Source organism: Ctenopharyngodon idella, chromosome 5 (genome assembly GCF_019924925.1).
Source record: "Ctenopharyngodon idella isolate HZGC_01 chromosome 5, HZGC01, whole genome shotgun sequence".
Lineage (NCBI taxonomy): Eukaryota > Metazoa > Chordata > Actinopteri > Cypriniformes > Xenocyprididae > Ctenopharyngodon > Ctenopharyngodon idella.
In genome coordinates, this window is record NC_067224.1 from 25,546,907 (window position 1) to 25,571,390 (window position 24,484).

A 24,484-nucleotide genomic window follows, 5' to 3' on the forward strand; every position below is an offset into this window, starting at 1 on the left:
TAGAGTATAAGAAAAAGAAGTGTCTCAGACAACAAAACTGCACACAAATGCATTTAGATAGCCTTTATAGTTGATGAATGAATGCAAGCATTCACAACCTCTTTAAGTTTGAATCATCTGAGAGGCAACACCATGGGCAACACACTGACAGACTATAAATATTCTGCTCTGCTGTTCAAAGCTATGCAGAAAACATCATATCAGGACAAAAAAAAAAAAAAAAACTTTATTGTAATAAATCAGAGGTATTATGCACATTACATAATGAAGTGAAACGTGCAATAAAGAACAAACTAAAAAAATAAATAAAAAAAAACCACACATGACGAATTATTTCTGCATATATCCAACAGGGTTAGATTTTGTTAAAGAACTAAAATGTATGATGGATGTATATTAACATTTACTCGATTTATGCATATTACATAATTGTATTATGTAATATTTATAAACCATACCTTACATAACACATATGTAGCCTATATGGTACATTGATTGTAGTATGGAACATTTCAACAGATCTTATGTTTAACCCACACACGCTTGACTTGTGATACTTAAAATGATGTTGAACATGAAATGCGCCCTTTTACTGCAATACATCTAGGTTTTGGTTTCAATGAATCACCCAAAAGGCAACAGTACACTATGCAAAATGTCCGCCCGTGGAAATGGTGAGCTCACCTGTGTGCGCTCTCAGGGCGCCCCGGGCGGAGGCGCACGGTACTACACTGGCACTGGCGTACGGCCGCCGCACGGGGGCGCTCAAACAAAGCAGCGCGAGCGGCGGCTGCAGGCCGAAACGCTGAGAGCAAATACAGCACAGGCCGCTCTTAGCAAGCAGAGCCTCACGAACCTCCACCCACCGCCCGGACCGGGCCATGGCGGCGGAACCGTGCTCGCAGATTGAAGCCGGTGGGCACCACTCTGGCGTTTTTTCTCCGTCTTTATCGTTAGAAAGACTTTAAGCACTGTTTTAGCATTAGCCTGCGAGGCTAAGCTAGGCTAAGCTAAAGCTAATGGCTGATGTTTTTGTGTTTCTCTCTCTGCAGAACTTTATTACCTGATCGCCAGATTCCTGCAGTCTGGACCATGTCAGAAATCCGCTCAGGTGAGACCGAAAATGGCTTGTGAGTGTCGGTGTGTAGCGATGATTGTGTGTTACGGTGTGTGTAACTCTGTGTGTTTCTGCAGATGCTGCTGCAGGAGATGCACGAATATGAGGTGAGTTTCATTTCTCTTCTCCCACTCAAACCCGTTATTTCTCTCAAATATTCCAACATCAGCATCTCCTCCTCATCTCAGCGCGGCTGCGAGACTAAATCCCGCGTGTGATGTGTTTTCCCCCCGCTGTGTTTGTGTGCAGATCATCCCGAAGCGCTGGAGCTGGGATGGAAAGCTGTTTAAGCGAAGCTTTGAAGACTGGGTGAGATTAAATAAACTATCGCACGCATACACGCACGTGAAATACAGCAACAGCAACTCTCACAGGTGCTTGGCTCACTTATATTACATCGCATAAAATTATAAAAGTGCTGATGTGAGGACGTGGTGGTGGCGGTGAGAAAATAATGTATAATATACGCGAGTCTGTATTATAGTGCGGGGAAGTTTTGATTTTAGGAATTGGAATTAAAAGTATTTGTTTTGAAATGAAAGGCTTTGTGCGTGCCGGCCGGGGGCGTTACGGCAGCGCAGATATATCGAGAGGGGATTGGTGGGTTGCTGTGTCAATCAAAGGCTGCAGCCAATCAAACCTCAGTTGCTACTTAAGATGAGAAAGATAGTTGGAGAAGGCGTCTGATTGGCTGATGCAAGTCAGACGCTTGTGGAGGGAAAAGGGTGGTCTTTCGGGAATTATATGGGATATATTGGTGAAATAAAGCAAAATTAACGCTAGTTTAACACTTTAATACAATCTTATATTATAATATAATAAAATATATTCTTAACATATAGTATGACTCATTGTTATTTCTGTGCGTTTTTTTTTATCCTAATGAAAATAAGATTTGCTGTGTCTTTTATCAAAGCACTTTATGTATCTGTTACCTCTGTGTATGTTTTAGGTGGTGTTAAATCAGCACATACCTTCTGATTACCTGCTGCGTGTGTGTGAGCAGATTGGCCCACTGATAGATAAACACATTCCTCCCAGTGTTCCTGGAGTCCACAGTTTACTGGGCACTGGACGACAGTCATTACTACGGACGGCAAAAAGTGAGATGCACACTTCATACAGCGAACAATGAGATCCTTTCTCAGTTAATTACTATAATAAAGACTTGAATAGCACACATGAATGCATGAACGCTTTCATTTTCTCCATCTAACACAGTTCAATATTTTGTTTTTTCTGTAAGGTTCTTCTCATACAGTATGGAGTGGTTCTGCAGTAGTCGCCTTGCACAGGGGACGGCCCCCAGAACCACCTATAAACTGTGCCAAAACACCAAATATAGGTGAGTCCTGCCTCCTAAATGATGTATAGTGTCCTGGCACTGGCTGTTTTGGGGTTCAGTTTCAGGAATCACTTCTTGGGTTTGTGCATAGAGTACCCTCTTTCCAATTGAAAAAGGCGTTTCATGATAGCTGATTAAAGTTGGTATGAAATGAAAATTCATCCAATCTATTTTGTATGTTTTATTTTTTACTTTTGTTTATTCAAAATGTTATAACTCATCTCAAAATCCAATCAACGAGCAATGGCTAGAACCAAGTCTTTGTCCTAAATTTACTTCTTATATTTAGTAATCATTTACAATATATAATCCTTTACTGTGTGTGTCACAGAATGGACAAAAAGATCTGTCACTGCTTCCTTTCATTGTGACTTGTATGCTGTTGTTGAATGAATTTCGCTTATTTTGCCTGTTATGTAGTGATAGAATAATGTTTTTCGGGTGTAGACCAACTTCTGCTGTTCTGTTGATTTGTAACAGTCTAAATCTCTTTGCTTAGTGTCAATCATGGGTGCTCGCCAAAAAACAGGAGTGGCTCGATTTGGCCACGCCTTCCCCTCCTGCACCTACCAGCACATGAAAATGCATCGGAGGATTCTGGGCCATCTCTCATCAGTGTACTGTGTGGCATTTGACCGCACTGGACAACGCATTTTCACGGTAAAGAGGGAGTTTGTAACATGCAGAAGTTTAGGTTAGGGCATCTAATGGGGCAGAAACTGGGACTGATTTAGACATGTGAAGTGTGTAATATTGTTGATGTTAAAATAACTTCTCCTGTCCTAGTTTAATATGCAGAGACAGTTACAAGCCATGCACAGTTTTATTTGCTCAAATAGCCTAAACACTTTATGACGTTTTCATGTCTTTGCTGAGTTTGCCACTAAGTAGCGATGCAGGGAACACTGATGTCTGTCTTGTAATCAGTAGTTTTGTAATATGTTCTGTGTGTGTGCTTGTAATAAAGGTTTATGCACATGTGTTTCTGTCAGGGTTCTGACGATTGTCTAGTGAAGATCTGGGCAACAGATGATGGCCGTCTGCTAGCCACTCTGCGCGGACATGCGGCAGAGATTTCAGATTTGACGGTGAATTTCGAGAACACGCTCCTCGCTTCCGCCAGTTGTGACAAGATCATCCGCGTGTGGTGCCTGCGAACCTGTGCACCTGTGGCTGTATTGCAGGGGCACACAGCCTCCATCACCTCTATACAGGTGTGTGAACGAACACAAATTTTCTTTATAAAGTCTCTCTGCAAAACCTTCACCCTCTCTGCTCCTCTCTGGTGAAATGAGCAGCCTACCTCCACACAAACTTCTGATAACATCAGCTTCCTAATTTAATTGTCACGATTAGGTGTTTTCAGTGTTTCAGATCGACTCGGTTCACTATAAATGCTTTTCCGCTTGAACTCTTCTCTGTATGTGTTATGAGTGTGAGCCGCTTATAACATGCATTTAGGAACGCAACATGCACCAACCCATACTTTTAATGAGAAACGCTTATAAACTAGCTGTTGTCAACGAAAAAGAAACTTTAAGGGCTCTCTGCAGTTTTTCGTCAAAGTTTAACGGTTTAATGTTTGAAAATGAAGAAATTAAGACATCCAAAAATATAAATTGTAATTTTGTTGTTCTGTAAAATAAAATTAATTAAAGTGCCCCTATTATGCTTCTTTAAGGTCTGCAGAGTTATAAAGATCAGCATGCACGACAAATAAAGTTATTGTCTCCTAAAAAAAAAAAAAAAAAGAATTGATTCTGAGCTGCCGAAACCCGTAGGCCATCTGACCCATCAGACTAGAGTAGGCACTCAGAAAGGAGGGGTTTAGAGAGACTGAATCTTCAAAGGGTAAAAACCTTTTGCAGACTCTTTGAGAATTGAGGTGGTGTGCAATGTATATTTTAAATAAATGAAAGTGTTTTTGACCTTGGATGAATGTAAACTACAAAATCAGGATCCTTTAAAATAGTATGATAGGGGCACTTTAAAGGTGCTGTAAGTCATATTTCAAAAACACTGTTGGACATTGTTGATATCTGAAATCAACCCAAACAAACCCACCCCTCTCTTCATTGCTCCACCTCCAAAACTCACACTCCAATCCTAACCACCCTGCTCCGAGTCTGTCTCGAACTGCGGCCTGTTCGCTACTGGCAGGCGAGGCGAGAGCACTAACAATGACGCTAAACACCTCATTCTCTAGCGGTCGTCAGTGCGCAGTGGTTTACCTGCACAACTCTCACTAGCTGGCCACTGTTACACACACAATGCAAAAGTGGATGTGTGTTAATCACAGCTGATGTGCAACAAAATAAAGCGCAGCTGATGAACTAACCACAAGGAAGCACAAGAAATTAACGCACAGTACACAAGAGTAAAATACAAACAAGAGTTTGTTGTTAGTCGCCAACAGCACAGCAGCTTGAGACAATCAATGACACTCAAACCCAGTGTTACTTGCGTGTAAAGCTGAATCAACGCAGCCTCCGCGTCTGTTTTCAGGCCAGGCCACATAGCTCTCCAGCACTGGAAAGGTTTTCTAATATTAACACGGGTCCTAAACCGCTTGTCCAGTCATAAACCTTCATTTAAGTGATATTCTTTTGAGCTGTTTTGTATTGTCTCACCTCTCTTTCTGCAGTCTTTATTCAAATCTCCCTCTTACTCGTTATCTCTCCTCGACCGTCATACGCCCCCTAATGCTGATTGGCTAAACATTTGTTCTTGGTGTTGGCCCAACTAACTTCCAAACAGTGTTTTTAAAAAATGGCTTACCCCACCTTTAAGCACTCTGTTTATTTTACAGTGAAATATTACAATTACAATTGTATTACAATTAATACAATTAAAAAAAAATATTATTATTATTATTATTATTATGATGATCATGTGGTCATTGTTTTATAATCACAAAAATTTTTGCCAAATTGTGCAGCCCTATAAACAGGCACAACAATCCGTTTTTGTTGTTGTTGTTATAATCGCAATCAACTTTTATTAGAAAAATCACTATTATGATGATTACTTCAGCAGGTAGCATTAATTCAGATTATTTAGTTTTTGTGTGTGTGTGTGTGTGTGTGTGTGTGTTTAAAGGATATTTTTCTGTCTGTCTCTGCAGTTTTCTTCATCAGCATTAGGTTCCTCTCGGTATCTGGCCACCACTGGAGCTGATGGCATGGTGTGCTTCTGGCAGTGGAACTCACTCAGCATGAAGTTTGTGTAAGTGTCATTTGTATATTTTAAATGACACATTTTCTCTGATGCCAGTGATTCACTTTTATTATGTAGACGAGAGTAACTTTGCAAATGAGCTGTGTGTTTGTGTTTGCAGTGATAAACCTGTAAAGTTCATGGAACGTTCTCGTCCCGGAGTTCAGATATCCTGCAGCTCCTTCAGCTCTGGTGTGTTAACCCACACTTGCACTCCAACTTGCAAACACTCAATGATCTGATTCAAATGAACTTTTTTTTCATGTTTCTTCATTATCATCTCATGATCAGAGTCGTACAATAATTCTGACATTGTTTCATTTGACCCCAGGGGGAATGTTTCTGGCCACTGGAGGCACAGATCACATGATCAGAGTTTACTACCTCGGCACAGAGACGCCTGTGAAGTTTTCTGACCTGGACTCCCACACGGTGAGAGTGAGAGACATAGGATGCCAGTAGATAGACAAGAAGGCAAGAGAGAAAGAGAATAATAGACAGAAAAAGCAGAACATCTAAAAAAAAATGTAGAATGAAAAATGAGGAGCATGTTAGGAATGAAAGTTTCCAGACTGTATATTGTGCTGATTTAAAAGTTTAATTTCAATGAAGTTCAGCAATGTTTTTGTTTCACAGGATAAAGTTGTTGCTATTCAGTTCTGCAATAACACCGACAGGTGAGTTTTGATATGTTATGGTTCCTTTGGTGCTTGTTCATTAGGATGTGCCTTTTATCTGTATCTATCTATTATTGGGTGTTTTTAAGTGTGTGTTTGTTGCCTCTGTATCTCCAGTCTCAGGTTTGTGAGTGGTAGTCGGGATGGTACAGCTCGGATTTGGCATTACCAACAGCAAGAATGGAAGAGTATTGTACTGGACATGACCACCAGATTACCAGGGTCAGTCTGTGTGTGTGTCTGTGTACATTTCTGTTAATTGTGAGATTAGGCAGCTTTCTCAAGCACAGTTCGGACCAAATCTAATTATGTTAACATTAAATATTGTTCTTTTGGAAAAAAAAAAAAAAAAAAAAAAAAGTCTAGTTGGTCCATGAATTTGTGTATTTTTACATCTGTGTGGACATATGTATTGTGTTCACAGGAGTGCTGTGATATCAGGCGATGATAAATCGACAAAGTTGGTGGTGACAATGGTCGCGTGGGATCGTTGCGACCGTTCCATCATCACAGCCGTTTCAAACTGCCTCCTCAAAGTCTGGAACTCAGCAAACGGCCAATTACTACATGTGCTGTCGGTACGTGTGTGTGCGTGTGAGGCAGAATTCAGTCTGTTCCTTTCGGTCCTTATTTTGAGCTTTCTGTGACATTATCGTATGGATCATATAGGCAAATGTTTCTCTGTCCATAGGGTCACGATGATGAGGTGTTTGTTTTGGAAGCACACCCCTTTGACTCACGGATCTTGTTATCGGCTGGTCATGATGGTAACATCTACATTTGGGACCTCAGCAAAGGCCAGAAGATCAGAAACTTTTTCAATATGGTGAGATAACATGACAGCTCTGCAGTTTCAATTTAAACTTATTTTAAATAGTTTGTGGGTAAGGTTAAAACATACTTGTCAAAAGTTTGGGATCAGTAAGATGCTTTTTTAGAAATTAATAATTTTATTCAGCAAGGATGATGCGTTAAATTCATCAAAAGTGATAGTAAAGACGTTTATGTTACAAAATGTCTTATCCTTTCTTTTCAAAGAAAAGAATAAATGTATTACGGTTTTCACAGAAATATTAAGCATCAACTATTTTCAACAGTTTGATTATAATATTACTTGGGCATCAATTCAGCATATTAGAATGATTTCTGAAGAATCATGTGACACTGAAGACTGGAATAATGATGCTAAAAATTCAGCTTTGCCATTACAGGAATAAATGACCTTTTTAAAATATATTAATTTATTATTATAAATATTAGGGCTTTCAAACGATTAATCGTGATTAATCACATACAAAATAAAAGTTTGAGTTTGCATTATATGTGTGAGTACTGTGTGTAATTAATATGTATATATAAATACACACAAATTAATGTATATATTTAAGAGAAATGTTATTTATGTACAAAATATTTTTTATTTATATATAATATAAATTATATAAAAATATAAAATACATATACTTGTAAATATTTCTCAAATATATACATGAATGTGTTTGTATTTATATATACATAATTACACACAGAACACCCACATATATTAGGCAAACTCAAACTTTTATTTTGTATGTGATTAATTGCGATTAATCGTTTGACAGCCCTGATAAATATATAAATATTTTTAAAAAAACCTCTTACAATAAGGTCTTATTTGTTAATATTAGTGAATTCATTAATTAACATGAACTAACAATGAACAATACATTTGTTACAGTATTTAATGTTAATGTTGTTCATTGTTTGTTTGTGTTAGTTCACATTGCATTAACTAATTTTAAGAAATAAAACTTTTGATTTTAATAATGTATTAGTAAATGTTGAAATTAACATTAACTAAGATTAATAAATGTAGAAGTAATTTAGTAGTATTGTGCATTCTTAGTTCATATTAACTAAACTAGTTAACTAATGTTAACTAATGAAGTTTTACCAATAAAATATATTAAAGTTATTTTAAATTGTAATAATATTTCACAATATTTTTTTTGTTACCTTTTTTTTTTTTTTTTTAATCAAATAAATGCAGCCTTGGTGAACACGAGACATATTTCATCTTGTATTGTTTAGCACTATGTGAAGCGACATTGAGATATGGAAAGGCGCTATATAAATAAAACTTCTTCTTCTTATTCTTTCAAAAACATTACATAATCTTACTGACCCCAAACATTTGAACGGTAGTGAATACTACAGTCTAGATTTTGATAAAAGTACTGCTTATCACAGAATTATTTTCTGTCTCACTTTTTCTGTGTTAGATTGAGGGCCAGGGACATGGTGCTGTGTTTGATTGTAAATTTTCAGTGGATGGGCAGCACTTTGCATGCACAGACTCTCATGGTCATCTGCTCATCTTCGGCTTTGGGTGCAGTCAGCCTTATGAAAAGGTATGTGTGTGTGTCTCACATGTGATATTCTGAGCCTTTTGTGCAGTTGATCGAATCAACTCTTGTTCACATTCCAATGCTTCACTCTGCTTTCAGATTCCAGACCAAATGTTCTTCCATACGGATTTTCGGCCATTGATCCGGGACTCCAATAATTTTGTTCTAGATGAGCAGACGCAGCAAGCACCCCATCTTATGCCTCCGCCTTTCCTGGTGGACGTGGATGGGAATCCCCACCCGCCTCTTTACCAGCGCCTGGTGCCAGGCAGAGAAAACTGCAAAGAGGAGCAGCTTGTGCCACAGCTCGGCTACATGGCTAATGGTAAATTTATCAGGTTTACATGGCAAATAACAAATGACACAAAGCTTCACGTCATGATTAATATAAATTTTATAGCTTAAAATAGTCATATAGATTCACACAACTAATTATATCGAAGTTAATAAATAATTTCTTAAGAATTTCGAAAACATCCTGCTTTGTTCCATGTTCAATCTGTAGCTACAATGATTGTCATGGTAACAGAATTTAATTTGCCTATACCAATGAAATGTCATGATTCTTGATACCAGTGCCAATGCTACAGCAAAAATACATTCTTATTTTATTTTTTAAATAAAAATGATGGCATGTACTAAAAACTCAAATCTAGGCCCTGGCCCGAGACGTTCAGGCCCTAGCCCGGCCTTTGTCCGACAGGTTATCGGAATTCGGAATTTTTTTTGTTTTGTTTTTTTTATTTTTTATCTTCCCCATTACATCCTTCCATCCTCAAAATGTTACCATTTTAGTACTGTTGCAGACATTAAAATAGTTCCATTTTGTTTTTAATGGCAAAGTAGTTACATTTCTTTTTGTTTCTTTATTAAGTTAATTTAGAAAAATGTTTGGAGCAGATTTGTTTGCTAAATTAAAGTTGTTTTTTTTAAAGTGACGATCAAGTGGCCAGCGGCCGACAGTGAGTTAACCACATGTTTGATCAATTTAGCCTCTCAAATCAACACATGCCTACAATACAATTTATCGATATAAAACAGTTCAAGCATATTACAATGTTGGTTTAAATGTTTATCACCACCACCACAGTAAAAAGGCATTTTTGACAAGCTGAGGGAGGCTGCTCGCAACTGCGCTCATAACGAAACAGGCTATAGATACAATCTTCTTAGAAAAGGAAAAAAAAAAGAAAGGTTGTCTTAACTTATACCTAGGCTATGCAAAAAAAAAAAAAAATCATGGCTTCACCACAGAACATAGCCTTTCTTATTTCCAAGAGTTTCCAACCGTTAGACTAATGGGAAAAAAAGTCCATTCCCAAACGAAAAACGAGACGGCCTCATAGCATGGCTATAGCCAGAAGACCAGTCTCTTACAGAGCATCGTGAGAGGTTTTAATCCATTCCTTCTTTTTTTATGGGCCTTCTTACACCTAGTCACTTCATGCATCTTCTCTGATTGGATATCTATCCGGTTGTGAAAAGACCAGGTGTAAATGCCCTCCAAAATGCTTTCGAGATGGATTTAAATTCGATCACTCAAACCACATCAGGAGGTGGCCAGAATGTATTCCAGACAAAACTTGACAAGTGTAAATGCATCTGGTTGTTGAAACCACATGTGTAAATTTTATTCCTTCCAAAATGTAAAAAAAAAAATAAACGTGTGAGAGCGTTATAGGCTATATGACATGTTATAGCCAGATACGCCAGCCCTACTGCAACACGCATCGCCGCAAATGAGTATCTCTTCAGCAAGCCGACGCGCAATTTATTTCCTATTGAATGCTATAAAATTTGAATACCTCAATAGTGTTTTGTGCATATCACGTGGTTTGTGTTAAGCATTTTAAATAAAAACCTCCCTGTTCCTACTGTCATGTCATGTGTAGTCCTTTTTATAGGACAAGTTTGGTGTTTAGTCTAAATTAGGTTTTTTGAGAGTCTTTTAATGTTTTTAGGTGATGGCGAAGTGGTTGAGCAGGTGATTGGCCAGCAGACCGCAGAGGATTCTCAGGAAGAAAGCCCATTGGATGACTTGATTAGGCAGCTCCAACACCACCAAGATGAGCAACGCAACTCAGGAAATCCTGCTGGTGAGAACAACCCACGGTTAACCCATCAAAATGTTTTACAACAATTTCAAAGGTCTGCTGAAATTGTTTTCTTATGGTAAAATTATTACACACTGAAGGGAGAAAACTGCAGACAGTGTAATTACTATACCATATGATTTTGAGCTTTATTATGTTAATTTATTTTGCATTAAGACTGGCATCTGTTGGCATAAAGGTCACTTATGTGAAAGCTGTTAGTTTAGAGGTTGTGACATTTTAAAGGGTTAGTTCACCCAAAAATGAAGATTCTGTCATTAATTACTCACCCTCGTGCCGTTTTACACCCGTAAGACCTTTGTTGATCTTCGGAACACAAATTAAGATATTTTTGTTGAAATCTGATGGCTCCGTGAGGCCTACATAGGGAGCAATGACATTTCCTCTCTCAAGATCCATAAAGGTACTAAAAACATGTTTAAATCAGTTCATGTGAGTACAGTGGTTCAATATTAATATTATAAGGCGACGAGAATATTTTTGGTGCGCCAAAAAAACAAAATAACGACTTATTTAGTGATGGACGATTTCAAAACACTGCTTCAGAAAGTTTCGGAGCGTAATGAATCAGCGTGTCGAATCGATCCGGATCGCGTGTCAAACCGCCAGACTGCTGAAATCACGTGACTTTGGCGCTCTGAACTGCGGATTCGACACGCTGATTCATTATGCTCCGAAGCTTCCTGAAGCAGTGTTTTGAAATCGGCTGTCACTAAATAATTCGTTATTTAGGTTTTTTTGGCGCACCAAAAATATTCTCGTCGCTTTATAATATTAATATTGAACCACTGTACTCACATGAACTGATTTAAATATGTTTTTAGTACCTTTATGGATCTTGAGAGAGGAAATGTCATTGCTCCCTATGTAGGCCTCACGGAGCCATCGGATTTAAACAAAAATATCTCAATTTGCGTTCCAAAGATGAACGAAGGTCTTACGGGTCTGGAGCGGCATGAGCGTGAGTAATAAATGACAAAATTTTCATTTTTGGGTGAACTAACCCTTTAAAGCGTTTGATCAGCAGGTGCTGAGGTGGCAGGTGGTCCTCTGTCACCCCCTAACGTCGGACTGCGACGTAGCGGACAAGTTGAGGGTGTACGGCAGATGCACAACAATGCCCCCCGCAGTCAGATGGCCACTGAGAGAGACCTGTTGGCATGGAGCCGGCGTGTGGTGGTTAATGAAGTCCAGTCTGGCATTTTCAGGTACAAATATGACAATTGAACAGTTTGCAAATCAGAGATTTTTGATAGTGTGGTCAAACTGAATTAACAACTATTTGAGCAATATTGCTACCAAAAACCAGGATTGATTTGGGTCATAGAGCATATATTTGAGGAAATTTATTCCTAAGTGCCAAAATAGCTCATCATGGTCTAAAGCAGGGTTTCTCAACCTTCTTAACTTTTCTATAAATTTATTTATTGACACAGACAGACAATGGCAGTCCCTTTTTGCAGCCAGATATTGAACCACTTAGCTAACTGATTGGATATTATATAGCTGTTTTGTCTCTTGTTAAAAAATGTTTTAACCATAAATAAATAAATAAATAAATACTACACTTTAGAAAACAGTGGCCCAATAAAAGCTGTTGTAATGTACATGGTGCTGAGCTGTTACACAGAGGTGAAACATAATAAAAATGCACTTTTAAAATTCCCTTTTTTGTTAACATTACTCAAATATCTTTCTTCAATAAAATGGTTCTTGTTGGCTTTTCAAATTGTTCTACTGTAATAATTCCCTAGTATTACCCTTTTAAATATCCCTTGTCTGCTTTAACTACACTAAACTGTCTATGTTGGTTTCTTGTAAACAGCTTTGAGAACTGAGTTTTAACATTCAAACACCGCCTTTCCACTGATGTGGTGTGATTGTGTTTGTTTGTTTAGAGTTATGGAGGAAAGTAGGCTTGCTAAAGGAGAGGTGGAACGGTTTTTTTACAACACTGAGAAGAAGAGAAAATCTACACCCACAACAGGAGTGAGTTTAATACATAGATGCACAAAAAACAAAGATGTCAGTTGTTGTTGTTCATTACTACTGTATGTTACTGTTGTTTCTTTAAAAATACATTGTTCTTGCCATGAAAATAGCCATAGATGTTGGTATGGCAGTAAAAACAAACAAACAAACAAAGATAAAGTCACTTTTTACTGTGTCCGACCAAAGTAAAAACCTCACTTTCTCCCATTGTAGAGTGAGCCGGTGGGTAACAGCGTTCGCATGTTACGAAGGCCTCAGCGCAGGCCTCAGCAGAGGAGACACACGTATCAGACCCGCTCGACTCGAGATAGGAGACGGAGCACAAGCGTGCTTTCGTACACCCGAAATGAGGAAAGTGCAAGAGAGTCCGACAGTGAAGCAGAGGTAAGACAGCAGTTTGTGTTCGGCCTCAAACTCTGCTCATCTTCTGTAGGCCATCTGAATATACATTTAGTTAGTTTTTTCAGCACTAGTTTTGAAATGCTTAATTAAATATGCAACATTTTTGTATGTGTCCACCTAGCAGGAAGAGGACCAGAATGAGAACAGTGACGGGTCCTCTGATGAAGCTCAGTGGGAGAATGACAGTAGCTCCAGGTTCAGTCTCTAATTAATCACATATATTCCACAACATAAACCAATATCAGTAATGCAAATGAAGCCTTGTGAATTTGGTCTAGAACTGGCTTAGGTTTAAATTAAGCTTTTAGTTTTTAACTGCATGTGGAATTAGACAATAAAGTCTAACAACATGAATTTTATTTAGGGATTCACAATATATTGGCAGATATTAGAGATTTAATTTATTGGTATTATGCTTGCTCATTTTCTTTAACTTAAAAGTTATTTCTTAAAAAATGCAAAATGTAATAACACTGAATATAATTTTTAGCAACTCTCAAATTGAACATTTAGACAATTTTTGTTTTGCTCTTTCCTGTTTAAACATGTTTTACAGTGACTCTTCCAGTGAGTATTCAGATTGGACGGCAGATGCGGGAATCAACCTTCAGCCCCCCAAGCGAACAACCAGAAGGCCAGCCCCTGTCGTCGGGAGCAGTAGCTCTGAGGAAGATGAAGGGACAGGGCAGGGAGAAGGGGAGGCTGAGAGGAGGAGTAAACGGACTGAAAAGAAAAAGAAACCGAAACAGACTAAACAGCGGGTGAGCATTCATTCATCATTCATTCTTCCATTCATTCAGATTTTTTCTATTATAGTAATGTGTTTGTGTGTTTAGCCTGTGCCTGCTGGAGAATTAGATGAATGGTTGCCCCCCTCTTGGATCATGGAAACAATTCCAAGACGATCACCTTTCGTACCTCAAATGGGAGATGAAGTGAGTTCCTTCATTAAATATAGACACATGCACTAAATGACCAAAAGTTAGTTCAAGGATTTGCATTATGCATCCATCTTTCTGCAGTCATTCTCTCTCTGTGTCCCTCTTGTAGTTGATATATTTCCGTCAGGGTCATCAAGCATATGTCCGAGCCGTGTGTCGTGCCAAAGCCTACAGCATCAACCCTCAGAAACAGCCCTGGAACCGCTTTGATCTCAGGGTAAGACACTCAGTTTCATCACCATTCCCGTTATTAGCATAATCTGGTCTGTATCACTCATGGTTGACCCATTCTGCAGGCAGAATAACAGGAACATATTTGTTGTTTGTGTGTTCTCTTAGGATCAGGAGTCTGTAAAGGTAGTGGGTATTAAATATGAAGTCGGGCCACCCACTCTGTGCTGCCTCAAACTGGCCTTCCTGGACCCCACCTCAGGGAAAATGACTAACGAGTCCTTCAGCTTGAAGTATTCATGCTTCTGTTTGCAAAAACACACACCAGCACCTTTTGTTAGATTTTTAGGTAACACTTTACAATAAGGTTCATTAGTTAACTGCATTAGTTAACATGAACTAATAATGAACTGCATTTCTACAGCATTTATTAATCTTTGTTAATGTTAATTTCAACATTTACTAATATATTATTAAAATCAAGAGTTTTATTTGTTAGCATTAGTTAATGCACTGTGAACTAACATGAACAATGAACTACAGTATTTTTATTAACTAACGTTAACAAATACAGTAACAAATGTATTGCTCATGGTTAGTTCATGTTAGTTAATACATTAACTAATGTTAACAAATGAACCTTATTGTAAAGTGTTACAGATTTTTATTTCTTAATTATTTTTGACAATACACTTGCCTGTTTGCTAGGATTGTAACATTAAGCTATTCCAATACCAATAATAAGTAGTCATAAGTAATAAATACTGATTAATAAATTTAATTTGAATGTTGGGATAATTCTTCATGAATATGAGATTGTTAATGATAGCTGTCTCTATCTCTCTCTCTTTAGGTATCATGATATGCCTGATGTCATTGACTTTCTGGTGCTACAGCAGATTTATAATGAGGCCAAAGCACGAAACTGGCAGCCTGGTGTGTTGGTGTTTTAAATTGTGATGCATGCAAGAATCGCTGAAGCTAGTGCTCAAGCTTAGGGTTTGGATTTTAACAAACCTCTACCCAAAGTATTAAACTTCAGTTTGTTTGCGCTAAGGCTATAAATGATGCGTCAAATCATGTGGTTTGTTGAAGAGAGGTGTGCCATTTCTTTTCGTGATTGAGCTTACAATTTGCACTTTATTTCCACACACACAACACTTCAGATCTTCAGTGACCGACTTCTGTGTGCTGTTATTATTAAATAATTATAAGTCATTTCCTTATCCCACTTCCTAGAGGTCGACCGATAGTGGATTTTACCTATTACTTTAAATAAATAAATAAATAAATAAATAAAAAAAAATTATATCTTGATCATTTGTTAGTTCATAGTGCATTAACTAATGTTTAGAGAAACAACTTAAAAATGTAAAAATGTATTAGTAAATGTTGAAATTAACAATGAACAATACTTTTTTTTTTAAACCTTAATGTTACAAATGGACACTTATTGTAAAGTGTTACCATTTCATACAAATCCAAACAGTCATGCTTAAGATGGCCATCTTTTAAATATCTACACAAAGACCATAGCATTGAAATTAGACACATACAGTATGTATATTGTATTTTTTACTCTAATGCTTTATTTGCTTCTGTTTTAGAACACTTGATGATTATCTAATCAAAATAACAAAATATGTATTACAGTGGCGACAAAGAAGAACTAAAATCGGATGCATTTCTGATTTGTTTGTTTTTCTGTCAGTTGCACGACGAAACAGTTTGCTTTCTCACATTGCTAGCTTTAAATATGCAGCTTCGCTGCTTAACAAATGCATAAAAGCAACCAGCTATATATAAACTAATGCAAATAGATGGTAGCAATAGTGACATTAAATGTTTGGGTTGGACTTGTGTGTTTTTGTCACATGGTTTTAACCCTTTGAGGTACTACTAATGTTAGTGTCCTCTCAGCCTCGGCACCAAACAAACTGCTGTGCAGCATCTAGTCAACAAATTTATTACTTTATAATGATATGAAAACATGTACTGTAGTATACTGTATACATAGTTTCATTGTCTGTTTTAAATCTGCATCTGAAGTGTCCCGCTCTGTGCAGTGCACAATCTCACGTCAAAACAAACACTACAAAGCATCAGTGATAGTACGAGAGTGACCTCTAGAGGCGAAATAAGAACTGTAATGACAGCATACCCTTCTGTGCCACTTTAGCAATGGACGCAACCCGGAAAAACTATCGGTATGGATTTTTGCCGATAACTGACTGTACAAGCATTCAGTTATCGGTGCCGATTAATCGGCCAAACTGATCAATTGGTCGACCTTTAAAGCACATTAGTATCCCCCCACCCCCGCATCTGCACTCAGTAATTCAAAACTCTTCCAATGCCACACACTGCTGTGTCGGGTCCCGTGGGATTGCAGACCTTTAACCTGAGCCATAAAAAAATATCATAGAGACATGTGACTGGGTTCTTTTGATTTGAGCCAGTAAACAACCAGCCAGAACACGCTATTAATTACATTTTAACATGCTATAAAACACGCAGAATGCCTTAGTGACTGCATAGCATAGGTTTTTAATCTATTAATGCTGTTGTGGTAAAGTCAAATGTGTGTAGGTTTATTATATGTAATGTTTTGATGATCATAAATTAGCATGTAAGTTGCGAATAACAGCCGTGTATATGTATTTGCAGGTCAGCGTTTCAGGAGCATCATTGATGATGCCTGGTGGTTTGGTTCGGTGGAGTGTCAAGAGCCGTTTCAGTCTGAATATCCAGACAGCCTGTTTCAGTGCTACATTGTCAGGTACATGGGTTTGATCACTGCTTTACCAGAGTATGGAGTTTGTTGAATATTGTTGTAAATATCAATAATTGTTGTATGTTTTTTTTTGCAGGTGGGATAATGGAGAGAGAGAAAAGATGAGTCCGTGGGATATAGAGCCCATACCTGAAGAAGGTACTGACATGCTTTACTCCACCCATGAGCTCTGACAGTAAATCAGCATCACATTCTGGCATGTCTAATGGTGTGATCGACTATCCACAGCTCCAGTCCCAGAGGAGGTTGGGGACAGTGTTCCGGTCACAGAGGACGAGCTTCAGTCCCTACTGTACAGCCCACAGGAGGGAGAGTGGGGGCTGCACACACAAGATGAAGAGTGCGAGAGAGTCATCACGGCCATAGATCAGCTGCTTACGCTCGGTATCACAAGTGCACACAAACAGTTCAATACAGTAAACATTAATATTGTGAAATATTGTGAAAATTTAAAATAATCGTTTTCAAAATATAGCATGTTCTTTGCTCGTTTATACTCTTGTGTGTTTTATAGATGTGGCAAAGCCATTCTCCTGCCCCGTAGATTTGAGGGAATATCCGTTGTACTGCACTGTTGTGGCCTATCTCACTGACCTCAGCACCATCAGAACAAGATTAGTGCACCGTTTCTACAGGTATACTCAGTCCTTTAGCTCACTGACCACAGCATCATCGGACCCGTTCTCCCAGGTACACACAGACAACTGCTGGAGTTCTCACGTCTCTGTTTGTATGTTTAGGCGAATCTCAGCGCTTATGTGGGAGGTGCGTTACATCGAACACAATGCTCGAACATTTAATGAACCACAGAGCCCCATCGTCACAGCAGCAAAAACGGTCACGGACGTCCTGCTGCGTTTCATCAGGTCAGAGAAAACACGCTCACTTACACATTTTTATCACTATCCCTCTGGTTCACCTGCTGGGCTCAGTGTCCATGCTGAGCAATTTCATTTTTAATGTATGTGTGTCTGTAGGGATCAAAGCTGTACAGATATTTTGGATCTGTACAATAAGATGAAGACCGAATTTAGCAGCGCAGGAGAGGAAGAGGTGAGACTGGGAGACTTATGTGTGTGTACAGAGCTTAACAATAAGTATGGGCCACTGACCCAGGACCAGTGTGCCTAAACTTTGGGAAAGCTGTGGCGTGGTGTATATATTTTGGTATGAAGAAGATTAACTCTTCAGCGTCTGTTTGTTCTGCAGGAGACTGTGGATGTGGACTCAGACACTCCTGGCACCTCCACTGGTCAGAGGGTGAGACAATTCAAGCACATGCATGTTCAGTTAAGCTTAGGAATCTACTTATTATGAAAAGAGTTATAGTACCAGGTGTGTTTACTTAAACCCCTCTCACCATTTTCAGAGGTCGAGTAATGTGCCTCAGAAGCGTGGCGTGGTCCTAGATATAAACGCATGGCACAAACAATGCAAAGAGCTTCTGAGGAGAATGATGGCAAGCCCAGATTCAGAGCCATTCCGCCAGCCTGTTGACCTCTTCACCTATCCGGTAGCTCATTCGGTCACTCGTTCTATTATTCTATCCTTCCTGTACATTTGTTCTCTCCCTTTAACATGATGTCTGTCACTTCTTGTTTTCCATGTTCTCCATGCATCTCTCTTTCTCTCTCTGTATCAGGATTATCGTGATATTATAGACACTCCTATGGATTTGGGCACGGTCTCTGAGACCCTCATGGGTGGGAACTATGAGAATCCCATAGAGTTTGCCAAAGATGTGCGGCTTATCTTCAGTAATTCAAAGGCCTACACGCCCAACAAGAAGTCTCGAGTAAGACCAGCACCCTTTTTCTATCTCTCTCTGTCACACTCATCACTTTTATAATAAAGCAATAAGCCCTGTGAAGCCATGGATTACAGTGAATTTAGATGTACATGTAGTAAGAAAATAAATACACCTCATTAATGAATCTTTCAAACGTTTGGTCAGAGCATATTATTTAAAATTATTATTATTATTATTATTATTATTATTATTTCAAATAAATGCTGGTCTTTTGAACTTTTTATTAATCAAAGAATCCTGAAAAAATGTTTCAAAGTTTCCACAAAAATATTAAGCAGTACTGTTTTTGACATTGATAAGAAAAGGAAATGTTACTTGAGCACCAAATCAACATATCAAAATGTTTTCTGAAGAATCATGTGACACTGAAGACTGGAGAAATGATGCTGAAAATTTAGCTAAATTACATTTTAAAATATAGTTAAACAATTACGAAAACAATTACTTTTAAATTTTAATAATATTTCACATTATAACTGTTTCATTTGATCAAATATATGGATTCTTGGTGAGCATAAGTCAAAAACTACTGCTATACTATTAATGACCCTTAACTTTGAAGAGTAGTGTATATGGTTCATAGACTTTTTTTTTTTTACTAATATTGTTGTGCTGTTAACAATACCTTTTATACAGTAACTACAACAGTATATTGATGTCCTTTTAATATGGATTTTCAGTCTTCATTAAGCTGCCATTATTGACTAAATGAACACAACTGCAGTTGATCCACAGTGTGACCCTGATATTGTTTGTTTAGATCTACAGTATGACTCTGAGTCTGTCGGCGTTCTTTGAGAATCAGATCATTCCCATCATTTCAGACTACAAATCTGCTGTTCAGAATCAGCGTAGGAGTCAACAGAGACTCAAGAGATTACAGAGTTCTCTTCCCAACAGGTAAAACATGTACACCGTGTCAAATCATGGTACAGAGTATACACAGACTTTTTTAATTTCTTTTGTACCGGTTTCAAACTTGTGTGTTTCGGCAGCCCCAAAGGAAAACAGAAATCGGGAAAGAAAACCTCCCAGACTTCTGCAAAGTCCCGCTCAAGGAAATCCTCTCAAGGTGTGTAAGAGAGTTAGAGATGTTGTAATTACCAGTGGGAACTTGGATTTTCTTTGAACCCTGACTTTCCAAATTGGGGTTGTCTCAAATCAACAATATTGGTAGGATAGAATGGTAATGTTCATTATAATACTGTTGACGAAGAACAGGGATAAAGCTTAATTAAATTATATTTTTTTACCAGTTTATGAGGTGACGGGTTTGGGTTAGCAACACCACATTTTCCATCATTCTCTGCGGGTGTCTGTAGACTTGACACCCCTTATCAAAACTGTGTTGGCTGTTGTAGTCAGCTAGTGAGATGCCACCATAAGTCACAGCTGGTTTTTTTGTTTGTTTTTTTTCATGGGAGAGTTGAAGTGTTTGCTTCTTTCACCAGATTTAAGTGTTGCACAAGCTGATGAAGACAGTCAGCCTTCCTCTTCGTCTTCATCCTCTTCCTCCTCATCTTCCACGTCTTTTTCATCAGAGCATGCAGGAGCCAACAGAGTTACACGCAGCCGAGTTACACCAAGCAAATCCTCAGGTACAAAAAAACAAACATGCTCCACTGTTCAAAAGTTTGGGGTCAATAAGATTTCTTTTTTTTTTTTTTTTTTTATTAAAGAAATTAATTATTTTATTCAGCAAAAATACTTTTGTGTGCAAAAACAAAACGAAAATAACGACTTTATTAAACAAATTCATCTCTTCCCTGTCTATCTCCTATGCTGTTTACGTTGATAGACAGCACAGCGTTTATGTTTTGTACAGAAAAAATGTCTCGATTTCCACAAAAATATTAAACAGATCAGCTGTTTTTAACATTGATAATAAAAAATGTTTCTTGAGCACCAAATTGGCATATTAGAATGATTTCTGAAGGATCATGTGACACTGAAGACTGGAGTAATGATGCTGAAAATTCAGCTTTGCATAATGAATAAATTACATTTTAAAACATAATAGATTAGAAAAGTTATTTCAAATTGTAATTATATTTAACAATATTATTGTTTTTACCGCATTTGATCAAATAAATGTAGCCTTGGTGAGCATAAGAGTGTATAATGTATATTGCAGAGAATTTTTTACCTCCAAGTTGACTCTGATATTGTGTCCTCTGTGCATCTACAGGTGGCAATGACTGCCTGTCAAATGGAGGTCGGAGTTCACGTAGGAGAAGAGCTGCATTAACGGAAGAGGGAGAGGTCTCTGAATGTGAGAGTACCAGCTCATCATCATCCTCAACATCCGCTTCGGCATCGTCCTCTTCCGGAACCTCGTCATCTTCGTCCGAGAGCGACGACAGCGGGACGGAGTTGGGCGGCTTTGCGGATGGCGGCGATCATGACTACAGCAAAGCCCCGCAACATAAACAGAAAGGCAAAGAGGCAGCAGTCTCTGTCGATAACGCAAAGCGAAAGCGGAAAGGAGAAGAGCAAACGACAGAACCTGAGAAACGAGCACGGCGGGAGGCCGAAAGAGAAGAGGAGGAGGAGCCTGAGGAAGAAGAAGAACCAGATGAAGAGGAGGAACCTGAGGAGGAAGAAGAGGAGCTGGATGAGGAAGAGGAGGAGTCTGATGAGGAAGACCTCACTTCATCATCAAAAACTGGAAGTCAGAGGTCAAATCAAAGGACTCAAAAAACAGGGCGGGTTAATACTCGTAACCAGGGACGAAGGACTGTTCTATACAACGATGACTCTGAAGAGGAGGGGCTGACGACAGACCCACTGAATCTAGGAATGTCACGTTCTGGACGGGTCCGTCGCATGACTGAACGTGCGAGGGTTAGCCATCTTATGGGCTGGACACATTGACATTTTTATGATCCTTACACAGACTCACTACAGCGATACTGCAGGGATTTTGTTTTTAGTACTGTCTTTTTGTGACTTGTTTGTTTTTTTACTATTGTTGTCTCCGAGACTTGATGTTCATGACTCTTCCTGGACTGTGGTGCTTTCTCTTCTCTGGTTTTCATGAAAACTACCTTGCCATCAACTAATCCGCCACCTCTGCCTTATTCTGGTCCAGAGCGGTAAAGAGTCAACTCTCCTTCCTTCCTTCCTTCCTTCCTTCCTTCATCCTGTATGACTTTGATTCCCATCTTTGTTCTTTTGGTTTCTAGTTTCTTTCACTCCAAGAAATGTATTCTGTCAGAAAGATGGTGCTGCTCTTCTCTCACTTCCTCCATCTTGTGTTTGCTTTTTCATACTTTTTTTTACACAGGGGGTCAGTGAGAACACTTACGTTTACCATATAATTCAGCTGACTTGACTTTACTATTAAATCAGGTTATGCATTTACCTCTGTTCAATAATATAATACATTTTTGTCCTATGATTTAGTGCAGGTGTAAACTATGAGATGCATTAACTACTTCCAGATCACTTGCGTTACTCCTCATCCATTAGAGTACAGACATGAGGAGGAGAAAATGCACTTCTCCCTTCTCCTCTTGTTCAAATACACAAAAACACTTCAGACTGTTTTTACAGAATATATTTATATTTTTCCACTCTTGTATGATACACTTTGATTGATTCTTGTCTTACAGTAAGGAGAACATTAGTATTGATGATGTTTGCACATTTTATGTCAAGTATATGTGGCAGCTGATTGGTGGAAATGAGGTGATATCTGAATCCTGGACTGGTTCAAATATGTCAATTGAAGCCGGTGCCCTCAAGCTATCTGAGGAGCATCAGAATGGTTATTGGTTATTTTCTCATCTTTTTTTTCCTCTGTGCCATTATCATTGAAAAATTAGAAGAATATTATGTTTTGGACAAGGAAGACAACAAGAACCCCTCTGAAAATCATGTAATGTGATCATTTAATCAATGTTAATGTGTTTCGGTGGTGTATTTTCAGGATTCTGAGTACAAAGCATTATAAATCGAAGAGATCCTAAGTTGAATCTGAGTTTGGTTTGGTGCGTTCAAAGGGTGTATAAAAAAAAAAATGTGATTTTTAACACACTGGTACATATCTCTTTCTCTGGTTTGCTCTTCTCTTTTCTTATCTTCTGTTTATCCCTCTTTCTCACTTTTGTTTTCGCTGTCTTTATTGCACTGGTATGGAAAACACCCTCTCCATCCAGTGCCTAAACTGCTTTTCCTCACCTGTTTGAAAGACTTTTCCCAGAAAATCAGAATACAGCATTAACATCCTCAGGCTCAGTGCTTAGAAAGGAGTTGACCAGACTTGAATTTATTTTGCCTATTCATTTCCTTTCCATCTCTCATCCTGTCCAGTTTTTTTTTTTTGTATCAGGGATCTGTTGTCATGGGGCGACAGACAAAGCCTGGATCTGTTCAATGACACTGATGGTGAAGATGGTCACGATTTTAGATGTCATAAGCCTATGTCTGTTTATTTCTTTTCTACACATTTTGGATTTTTTTTTTTTTTTATAATAAAGGTGTAAAACTGTGATTTAGGCTTTACTGTCTGATCTATCTGCTGGTCCCTCTCAATTCTCAACTCAATTCAAAGTGTGGTTTATTGGCATGACAATTGTTACAAAGTATTGCCAAAGCATTTCTCATTTTTACAGTGAATCAACATACATGTGCATATACATTAAAAAAAAAGAAAAAAGTAAGTCGAACAATCAACAATTTAGAATTCTATGAACAATTTAGAATTTGGTGTGCGTGAGTGTGCGCGAGCGCATCACTGATTAGTCGACGTCGACTCCTCCCTCTTTTTGTGACAGGCATCAATGTATCTTACTGCTAGTAGGATACAAATTCCTTTTTCATTTAATAAATGCTGAAGTTGTGTTTTATTTTTTAATTTTATGAGAGTGAAAGTGTTTCTCTGTCTCTACTTCTGCATGGTTGCAGTACGGGCAGATGTGGCTCTCTCTGGGCAGCCAGTTCTGTCTGTATCTGACAGTCTGTATAGTCAGTGTGATTGCTCAGTCTGTCAGTCTGTACCTCGTCATTCTTCTTCTTAATTTACAGTTACTCAGATATTCTCTCTCTCTCTATCTATCTATCTATCTATCTATATATAATCTCGTATGTCTCTCTCTCTCTCTCTCTCTCTCCTGGGACCCAGGAATAGACTTGTCCTCTGTAGTGTACATTATATTTTAGTGAATTTCTCTGAAATCATACATGTCACAGTTTTAAGTCTGGCTGTTCTGTAAAGAGCACATTCAGAGCTTTGCAGAGATACCAAATGTTTGGAAGTTTCTCCATGACAACAACTTCTCCTTGGTCTTTAAAAATGACTGATATTAATTTAGTGATCAAATTTTGCACTCTTATGGAAATATGATAATGCTTTGTAATTATCATTTAAATTGGATTATTTTTTAAATTGTTATAAATCAACATTTCAGGAAAATGTTATGGGGTTTCTATTCAAAATATGACTTTCTGTTACAAAACAGGGCATTGATTTCATACATGACCTCTGTAGAGGACAACAGGGCTTAAATCATGATTA

The 24,484-nt window shown here is 38.2% G+C and overlaps 1 protein-coding gene across 3 annotated transcripts; it reads left to right on the forward strand.

Moving 5' to 3' along the window:
• Nucleotides 1-453: 453 nt before the first annotated feature.
• Nucleotides 454-23,461, forward strand: brwd3 (bromodomain and WD repeat domain containing 3). Of its 3 annotated transcripts, none has more exons than XM_051892991.1 (40): nucleotides 454-915; nucleotides 1,053-1,111; nucleotides 1,195-1,224; nucleotides 1,367-1,426; nucleotides 2,070-2,220; nucleotides 2,364-2,462; nucleotides 2,962-3,122; nucleotides 3,455-3,676; nucleotides 5,587-5,687; nucleotides 5,800-5,870; nucleotides 6,010-6,110; nucleotides 6,315-6,355; nucleotides 6,473-6,577; nucleotides 6,780-6,933; nucleotides 7,047-7,181; nucleotides 8,617-8,745; nucleotides 8,842-9,067; nucleotides 10,704-10,838; nucleotides 11,881-12,064; nucleotides 12,755-12,845; nucleotides 13,062-13,232; nucleotides 13,375-13,445; nucleotides 13,807-14,011; nucleotides 14,087-14,185; nucleotides 14,301-14,408; nucleotides 14,531-14,655; nucleotides 15,216-15,298; nucleotides 17,030-17,141; nucleotides 17,233-17,294; nucleotides 17,385-17,540; nucleotides 17,671-17,791; nucleotides 17,897-18,022; nucleotides 18,134-18,209; nucleotides 18,366-18,416; nucleotides 18,526-18,669; nucleotides 18,799-18,951; nucleotides 19,727-19,866; nucleotides 19,962-20,038; nucleotides 20,418-20,564; nucleotides 21,155-23,461. In XM_051892991.1, the coding sequence occupies exons 1-40, from the start codon at nucleotides 882-884 to the stop codon at nucleotides 21,838-21,840; spliced, it is 5,202 nt and encodes a 1,733-aa protein (XP_051748951.1). In that variant the 5' UTR covers nucleotides 454-881; the 3' UTR covers nucleotides 21,841-23,461. The 3 variants fall into 3 exon arrangements, with proteins under 3 accessions (XP_051748951.1, XP_051748949.1, XP_051748950.1); XM_051892989.1 differs by having other exon boundaries at nucleotides 461-915; nucleotides 13,372-13,445; XM_051892990.1 differs by having other exon boundaries at nucleotides 463-915; nucleotides 11,884-12,064; nucleotides 13,372-13,445.
• The last annotated feature ends 1,023 nt before the right edge of the window (nucleotides 23,462-24,484 follow it).